The 9423-nt window shown below is 37.7% G+C and overlaps 1 protein-coding gene and 1 long non-coding RNA gene across 4 annotated transcripts; one reads left to right on the forward strand and one right to left on the reverse strand.

Annotated features, from left to right (window-relative positions):
* Nucleotides 1-459: 459 nt before the first annotated feature.
* On the forward strand, nt 460-4056 carry LOC109146474 (methionine gamma-lyase). Its single transcript, XM_019294121.1, has 2 exons — nt 460-1419; nt 3274-4056. The coding sequence occupies exons 1-2, from the start codon at nt 642-644 to the stop codon at nt 3858-3860; spliced, it is 1365 nt and encodes a 454-aa protein (XP_019149666.1). The 5' UTR covers nt 460-641; the 3' UTR covers nt 3861-4056.
* Nucleotides 4057-5000: 944 nt separating this feature from the next.
* On the reverse strand, nt 5001-9036 carry LOC109146475. Of its 3 annotated transcripts, XR_002048450.1 has the most exons (8): nt 8669-9036; nt 7155-7293; nt 6950-7049; nt 6366-6503; nt 6214-6300; nt 5877-6107; nt 5705-5774; nt 5001-5201 (listed from the first exon to the last, which is right to left on the reverse strand). It is a non-coding gene; the product is annotated as an uncharacterized LOC109146475 (long non-coding RNA). The 3 variants fall into 3 exon arrangements; XR_002048449.1 differs by having other exon boundaries at nt 6366-7049; XR_002048451.1 differs by having other exon boundaries at nt 5001-5232; nt 6366-7049.
* Between the last annotated feature and the right edge of the window lie 387 nt (nt 9037-9423).

Below are 9423 nucleotides of genomic sequence, written 5' to 3' on the forward strand. Positions count from 1 at the left end.
TAGGGTTCAGACCACCTTCCGGCGAAATTTTCGGCAAAAAAAAGTGACCAGCAACCAACCCAGATTTGCCAGAAATTTCGCCGGTAACTTTTTTTGCCGAAAATTGCGCCGGTCACTTTTTTTTTTTGCCGAAAAATTCGCCGAAAGGTGACCTGAACCCTAATGACCTGTGATGGCAGGTCATTAATTTATTTTTGGGCTTCATTGCACTTAAATGAATTGTTGATGTGTGGAATTGCACCTTTAAAAAGTTTAGGGGCCTAATTGACTTTTAAACTAAAGTTCGAGGACCTATTTGACCATTTTTCCTATTTTTAATGGAAGATTGTATAAGGCTTAACGTGGTTTGACTGGCTGCATGCTATGTTTGGATAACAAAGACAATTTGTATTTTACAACCTACCAATTACCAAACATATTCCACAGAAACTGGAAAACCGACCCGATTCATTTTGTATGTGGACGCCACGTCACTCAATTTATGGCAATTGTATTTATCTAATTTTCTTCCGTTACGATTACTTTGTGGCAGCGGGGTACTATATATACACACTCGATCGCATTAACTAACACTGTCAATCTCATCATTATCTTCTCCGACAAAACTGATCTCTCTAATTTCTTGCGATTTCTGTGCAACAATGGCGGAGACCATCCATCAAAACGTCAACGTTTCAAACAAAAGGAGGCCGGGTTCCGAGGAATGGGAGCGCGACGATATGATGAAGGCGAAGAAGGGCGGCAAGCCGGCGGTGCAGATGTGGGAGGACCCGGCGGCGGCGTTGGCCAGCGCCCGCCACGAGTTCGGCGAGCACGGCGGCGTCAACATGTCCATCGAGGCCTCCGCCACCTTCACGGTCATGGAGCCGGAGTCGCTGCGGCGAATGTTCTCCGGGGAGCTGGGACCCGATAACGATTACTTCATCTACAGCCGCCACTTCAACCCCACCGTCCTCAACGTCAGCCGCCTCATGGCCGCCATGGAAGGCACCGAGGCGGCCTACTGTACCGCCTCCGGCATGTCGGCGATCTCGTCGGTCATGTTCCAGCTCCTCAGCTCCGGCGATCACGTGGTGGCGGCGCGTACCCTCTACGGCGGCACCCACGCCCTGCTCACCCATTTCCTCCCCCGCGTCTGCAACATCACCACCACCTTCGTCGACATCCGGGACCTCGCCGCCGTGAAAGACGCCATCGTTGAGGGAAAGACCAAGGTCCTCTACTTCGAAAGCGTCGCCAATCCAACCCTCACCGTCGCTAACATCCCGGAGCTCTCCCGGATAGCCCACGACAAGGGAGCCATGGTGGTCGTCGACAACACCTTCTCTCCGATGGTCCTGTCGCCGGCCAAATTGGGCGCCGACGTCGTGGTTCACAGCGTCTCCAAGTTCATCAGTGGCGGGGCCGACATCATCGCAGGTACATCATTAAACTCGTGTCTTCTTTCCACGCTTTTCATTCGTACCCACGTGTCCTTTCGCTACTCTTTCGTCCTTATTATCCAGTATTAATTCCGTCTTGTTCGATTAACCCAATTATTTAATTTAGTATTAAATTTATATATTAAAAAATTATTAAATATAAGTAAAAAAAAAAAAAAAGTATAAATGGTTAGTTAAGGAATTTGGTTGGGGTGAGTGACCTTGTACTTAATTTGAATAGGTTTAAAGGTGCCTCCTATAATTAGGGTGTTTCTCATGATTAGTTTAGCTAATTAAGTAAAATGAGATAGAAGAATAATTAATTATTAAAGTAGAATAACGGTCAAGAAAAATAACAATTTATGTTATTTCTTAAAAAGAAAAAAGTAGAGAGAGAGGAGACAATGATTATTATATAAGCAAGCATGAAGTTGAGATAAAAGTGTAAATTACATGTGATCTGTCACAAAAAGTCCAAAAGCCTTCACATGATACTGCAACGCATTTCGTCGCTATACTACATAAGTTGCAACATGTGGCACCCAAAGTAGGGACCTTCAACTCTGCTACATTTGGTTCACAGATGGAGACTGTACACCTATGGGTATCTTCACATGGCTCCACTGGAATATCTTGAAATTGTTTCAAAAATACGTTTAAATTTCAAACTCCAAATTAGGTAAATTGTAGGATGTATTTCAGTGATACATTAATTTAAATGCTTACTTATTTTTTATGGATCCGAATTCGGGTATTTGTTAGCGATCACGGTTACATTCAGGTCCCTAACAGATACCCGAATTCGGTTATGTGTAAGGTATAGGTTGAGAAAGAGTGAAAGGGTTGGAAAAGTAATGAGAGTGTGTATGGGTTACATTTGGTTCAATGGATGCAGATTTGTCGTTAACGTGTTAGTTGGGGCCTAGTCCTGTGGAATATACTATATTATATTATAAACCCATGCTTTATTAATTTTTTTTTTTTATTATTTGGGGGAACTGTAGCAGATCAGACATACTCCCTAGTCCCTACTATTTGTGCTTTTCGATTTGAAACACGTGTCCATCCTTATCACAGATTCATGCTCCACTATTTTAGTATGGAATATTTTATGATCTTGGTATGATTCGGAGTATATCTTATTGAGATTCCACACCCAGATTTCCCTCACTTTATTTTATCCTCGATTTACATTTGGACACGATAAAATATCGAAATCAATTATGATAAGGTTTAATTAGGACCCACCATTGTTTAGTAGTCGAAACAAAAGGTAAACACTTACTGACATATATCTCACAATTTACCTTCTCTCTTATAGTCTTTAAGGTGATAGACGTTTAACTATAGGGTTCAAACTTGTGCTAAAGTTTTATTGTTAATTTCATCTCCTTTTTTAAAAGAAAAACAAATCATTTATCATGTGTAGCTTTCTCTATATTATTTTACTTTTCATTCCCAATTACTCCGTATAATATTATTTTTTACTTTTAAAATTTTTTTTATTTTTAATTTATTTAAATTATCTAAAAAGTTGCAAATGCTATTTAACAAAAAATTGTGGCAAATTATTGGGTGGACGATGGTTCATACAGTGTTGTGTGCACCATAATAAAAAGTACATTATTTGTACGTGTACTGAATATACAAATAATATATTTTTACAATGTACATTTTTATTATTATATTAATAGTACATTATTTGTGTAGTGAATGTACAAATAATATACATTTCCTGAATAAAATGTACATTTTTAATATATTAATAGTACATTATTTGTGTCGTGATCATACATTAGTGTAATGATTGCAAAATTGTGTAAGAGTATTAATTGTTGTTGTGTGTTGTTAGGAGCGGTGTGTGGACCAGCAAGCGTTGTGAACGCAATGATGGACCTGTGTGATGGGCCGCTAATGCTATTGGGTCCAACGATGAACGCGAAGGTGGCGTTTGAGCTTTCAGAACGGATTCCCCATTTGGGGCTGAGAATGAAGGAGCACTGCAACCGGGCGATGCAGTTCGCGACGAGGCTGAAGAAGGTGGGGATAAGAGTGATCTACCCGGGGCTGGAAGAGCACCCGGATCACGCCCTCTTCAAGTCCATGGCCAACAAGGGCTACGGCTTCGGCGGCCTCATCGGCGTCGACATGGAGACGGAGGACCGGGCCAACCGCTTCATGAACCTGCTGCAAAACCACACACAGTTCGGGTTCATCGCCGTCAGCTTGGGCTACTACGAGACCCTCATGTCCTGCTCCGGCAGCAGCACCAGCAGCGAGATGAACACCGAGGCCAAGGAGCTCGCCGGAATCTCTCCCGGACTGATCAGAATGTCGGTTGGGTATACCGGGACCTTGGAGCAGAAATGGGGCCAGCTGGAGAAGGCACTCTCAAGAATGCAGCAGGATTCTTCTGCTGGCTTGTTCCAGAAGAGTTGAATGTTATTAGTTTCTACCTATTGCATGTGTTTCCTTAATCCTTAAGAACTTTTATGGTACGTACTGGTTGGTTTGGTTTGATATATGGATGGTCCAATGAGGGAGAACGAACAATTAAATCATTATCATATCCCTTTAGGAATGTGTATGCAACGCAAGCCAAGTCAATAAACTCTGCTCTGCTGCTTAGTTTTAATTTGAGTTGTATGTATGTATGACATCATGCATGCAGCTGTGTGTTGATAAGATAGAGTTAAGCAGCTAAGTGTTGTTGTTGTCTTGTTGGATCATCACCATAGTTTTTATGGACAATGCATGTGTTGATTGTTGAACCATATTTTATTGATGATAATGTCAAGCTTCTGTTTGATTTGTTTGGTGAAATGAATGTGCTCATTGCATCAACCTAACTCCTCCAAGTATTAATTATTTAAAAATTAATAACATTTGATCCTAAGTGGCAAAGGATTTCAAAGAGGTAAATTAATTTAAGTTGCTCGTATGTAATTGATCGACTCATCAATCTAAAATGGTTATAAACTCTCCATAGGAATCAATAATTTTATTAGACAAGTAAACTATAAGGGGGTGTTTGGTTGGATGGAAAACATTTTCCATGGAAAATGTTTTCCTAAAAGTGAAGGAAAATGATGTTTTATGTTGTTTGGTTGGACGGAAAACATTTTCCATTAGAAAAAGTTTTCCTCGAGAATGAGGAAAACAAATTCCTAGCTCATGTTAGGTATTTTGTTTTCCATGGAAAAGGTTTTCCATGGAAAACTAACGGCTCGTTTCACTGCTGGAAATTTGTCATTTTCCGACCACCGAAAAGTGGTCGGAAACAGCCTTAATTAGGTCGGAAACGCCTGTTCCGACCTCTTTTCCGACCAATTTGGGTATTCGGAAAAATTCCCCTAGCTATTTCCAACCACCAGAGAGAGTGGTCGGAAAGAGTAACCACTTTTCTAAGGGCGTCGGAAAAAATGGCCAACAGAATAGTTAGGTGCGTCCAGATTTTTCGACCACTTTGGTGGTCGGAAATCTGGACACAGTCAATAAAAAAAATTCATTTCACTACAGAGGAATCCTCTGTAATGAAATGAATATGTATATATATATATATATATATATATTATTTGGTGAAAAACATAAAATACACATTTCATATGCTTGAAGATAATTCATTCATCAATATACAATTGAAAATTTAAAACAAGTCAAAATATGGCATTTCTATTAGTCTCTTAAGTCTAAATGTATAAACAGGAAAGACAGAAGTTCCCAGGACACATTTGCAGTATGGAAGCAGCTTGTTCCATCATCAGTGTTTCCATTGTCCTTCTGCAGATTTGGCATTTTCACTATTAGGCAGCTGAAAGAAGCAGAAATATATAAACAAGCTAGCTTTATCATTTTCATCTCAGTTTTGAATTGCACTCATGGTTAGAGCTCTCTTAAATGGAGTAATGCAGTTCAACATCATTGCCTCATTTGTTAAACACATGGAATCAACCAACTCATTCAGACATAACAAAGCTTTAGCTTTTACCCAAATTTAAAAATACTAATTTCAGGAGAATAAATTAATAAATTGTTAACTATTGGTCTATTCTTAAGTGTTACTACAAATGAGTTATAAGCATCTATATAAAGTTCTAAACCATAAATGGCTAATAACTATTAAAGTCTTGGACAACAAAAACTCCAAATAAAAGTACTATTATCAAGGTCAAATGAAAGCAATTTCTCAAGTATAAACAAAAGGCAATTGTAACTCAAACCTTGGACATGGTATGCTAAATAAGATTTATTCAAAACTCATGTACCATGGAGTAGTAGGTTACCTTAGTCAAGCCTTTGATTGATTCATCTGTCTCTTCAAATAAGAACCTCTTCAAGACATTATGTACAAAGCTATCAAAGATTATAAACACTGGTTATGCAAGAGAATTAGCAATAAAAGCAATACACAAGATTCCATTATGAGAAGTTGGAATTGAGCTATATAATCCTTACGAGGAAGGCCTCCCACTCTCAAGTTGTAGAGTAACAACAGTTCTCCATGGAAGTGAGAAGTGACCGAATCTTGATCCCTCATTTTCTGTCTTGCTTCCCTTCCTCCAATTCAGCTTACCTTAGATATCTTTTGTGCTACTTTCTTCTTTCTTCTCATATGTTTTTACTACTTGCCTCCTGCTTATCTGTCAGTGATCTTTGTTTTGTTAAAGAGAAGGGAGGATAGGAATCCTGCAGACAGTCACAGATTTCCTCATTATTATAAGTAAACAGTAAAATCCGATAGCAGTAGCTCTCCGAAGCTCCATGGAAACTATCACTTGGAAGTTTAATGTACCTTTGTTATTTGTTGCGCCACTTTTGTCACTTGTTGCACTTCCTCTGTCTTCACATCTTCATGAACTTGGTATCCGTTTTCAATTTGCTAGTTGTATAGAAGTTTTACATTCAACACTACTCAGAAAGAAATAAATATCGGCATGTTGTTACCTTTAATGCTGAATCTGCTTGGTCTGAGTTTGCTACATGCTCTACAACTACTCTTTGAGTGCGGAGAAGCAAATATGCACACCAAATGTGTAATTAGTTGTATTTCACAAGACCTGGCACTGTAAAATGACAGAAAATCTAGGGAAGGGAAAGGTGTTAAACAGAATAAAAGGAGAATTCTTTCATTAGGGCAAAAATGTATGAATAATAAGTTCATAATTTGTTCACATAGCATAAATAATACATCCACTTTTATTCCTACAGTCCCTCTTTTGGTGAGACTTTATAGAAATTTTAAAATAAATACACCCACTTTTTGTCTTAAAAAAAAAAAGGAAGCAATGTTCTTTTTCTAAGTTGAAACATAAGAAAATTAATCGAAGAATTGTTTTAGAGAGTGAGCAACAACAAATTTTTTACATTGGAAGTAAGAACACAGAAAGAATGACAGCAGATGAATGCTTAACAACTAGTTTATAAAATGAAAAATGTAAAATGGTTAAGTTAGTCATTTCATCCCATTGCCACAATGTAAGCATTGCTCTTCAATGTATGTATAGCCAACAAAAGATCATGAGTTATACCTGCTACACCTATAAAACATAACTAGTCCAGAAGTTGCAACGAAAACACCCAACCATGCAAATAAAGCACCGCTAGCAGTTAATTTTGGTAGAGTAGGAGCTGTGAATCAAACATAGTTGTAAATATTGAATTTAATCACATGTCAAAGTAATTAATTAGTTTTAATAAAAACAAAAACAAGAAAAAGTTTGCATGAAAAGTTACCCATGATGACTGAATGGATATATGTTACAAGTAGTAGAAAAATTATACACCATAGTATAGGAGCAAAGCCTAGTTTTGAAATTTTCCCAAGCCGGCTGTTCCCATCACAACGTTTTTCAAACATCTTTCTAGCATTTCCCTGCAGAACCACATTTGTCCAAGAAACATTTAGGATCTTTGTTAGAAAGTTGTGCCACGAAGAATCACATCCACTCCAAACTATCTCATCTTATAACCAAACATCGAAACAAACTTACAATAAGCTGAGAGTGTGAAACAATTTGCAAAATAATAATGATGAAGTAGAAAATGATGATGATGATGATGATAATAGCAACAACAACAATAATAATAATAATAATAAAATGAATTTAAGCTATCAATTATTAGAACATAAGTCAAAGTAAAAAGATTTGGTTTGCTAGAATCAGATCATGAATAAGGGATGTCGGAATGTGTAAGTAAGAACTGACAGAAATTGATCTTTATAGGCATTAGTATATTGTAAGTTAAGTGCATAATAATTTTTACCATCTGCTTATGAACATTGTACATTTATAAAGTTGCTGATAAGTAATGAAATAGAATGAAAAAAAAAATTGTGGGAGAAAAAGTCTAGCAGGTGAAGACAAACTCAATTGGAGCTGATACAAACTGGGAAAGCTTGAAATCAGGAACAAAGAAATGATATTGGGGTAGCCAGATGTTTTTATTGTAGCCAGGTGATCTCTTTCTCCGCTTATCTGTAAAATGGCCAGATGTTTTTATGGTAGCCAAGCAATCTTTAACTATAATCTTGGGGTTGTACTGGTTTGTAGACTAGTAAAAAAATACAATAAAATTATATTTTTAAATAAAAAATACTTGCAAGAAAAAGAAAAAAAAAATTACTGAGATTATAGATAACCACAATTCAGTTCATATTGAGTCGGAATCAAAATCAGAACACAAGGGTTATCTAGCTCCTATGTCTCCTCATAGTACTGGTTAACTAATAAATCAATAATGACAATGAGCCTCTAAAATTAGGTGACCTAAAGGAGATGCTAGTATTCTAGCCAAGAAATGCTGCTTAGACCTCACAAACCAAAAATTTGACTAAACAAAACACAAATAAGATGGTTAAATAACTAATTTCAAAGCTGTGGAAGTAACTACTATGTAAGATTAACATACAAGCAACAGACCACCGAACCCTGCAACCAAGCAACCCTAAACCACTGACCAAGCAAAACTAAAGGAGGAAGGAGCAGAAGAACTGTAAACTCAGTGAAGATTTTGGACAAAAGTTCATATAACATAAACAAACAACTAGAGAAGTAAAATTTCTGCAGAACAAAGTAAATAAATTCAAATCTTAAATAAAGCAGTAAGCTAAATAAGTTCAGACAGATAATCGGTATAAAATTTCAATCCTAAAAGAAATCTAGACAAAATCAGTTCAGAGAAGTGAAATGGATGTGAGTATGCAACAGATCAGCGAATAAATCAATAAGACAGTAGAAATGCCTAACCTTCTCCATTCCCTGAGAGCAAATCCCTCCTCTTGCATTTTCGATGGCGGCGGCAGAACTGGTGCATTAGACGTCGCAAAAGCATCTACGAACGGCTTCTCATCTTTCGGATCGGAGGAGCCTTCAGAAGCGTAGATTGGCGACGAAACAAAGATCGGCTCGTCAGCAGACGGATTCAGGAAACCATCGTCGAATGGAGGATTCGAAGCGTTGGACTGAGAACAGCTGAGGGGCAAAGGGAGAAGACTGAGCAATGAACAGAGCTGAGCAGCGATGGTAGTCTAGGCGAGAGACTCAGAGACAGTTGCGAGAGCTTTTTTAGGAGAGGAGTAAGAACAGCTGAGGGGCGGAAATGAAATGAAATCAGGGTTAAGTCTTAAGGGTCTCAAACTCTAACTTTACCAATATATACAATAAATAATTTCTATTTTTTTAAGCATTTCCGACCACAAATTAGAAGGTGGTCGGAAATTCCAACCTTTTTCTGCCCAGTCCACTCTTTCGACGGAAAATTAAAATAATTTTACTTTTTGTGACCATTTTTTGAGTGGTCGGAAAAGTGGTCAGAAAATTGTTAATTTCCAGCCGTGTTTGGTTCACTGGAAAATATTTGAAGGGAAATGGAATTGAAATTTCATGGAAAATAGATTCCAAGAAAATAGATTCCATTGTTTGGTTGGTGGAAAAGAAATTACTGGGAATATGAATTCCATTGTTTGGTTGAGTTTGGAATGGTAAGGAATAATGTGTATAAT

Source organism: Ipomoea nil, unplaced genomic scaffold (genome assembly GCF_001879475.1).
Source record: "Ipomoea nil cultivar Tokyo-kokei standard unplaced genomic scaffold, Asagao_1.1 scaffold1932, whole genome shotgun sequence".
Taxonomy (NCBI): Eukaryota; Viridiplantae; Streptophyta; class Magnoliopsida; order Solanales; family Convolvulaceae; genus Ipomoea; species Ipomoea nil.

Coding starts and splice junctions, on each gene's coding strand:
- LOC109146474 (XM_019294121.1), top strand. CDS start 642: ATGGCGGAGACCATCCATCAAAACGTCAACGTTTCAAACAAAAGGAGG. Junction 1,420..3,273: donor CGGGGCCGACATCATCGCAG/GTACATCATTAA, acceptor GTGTGTTGTTAG/GAGCGGTGTGTGGACCAGCA.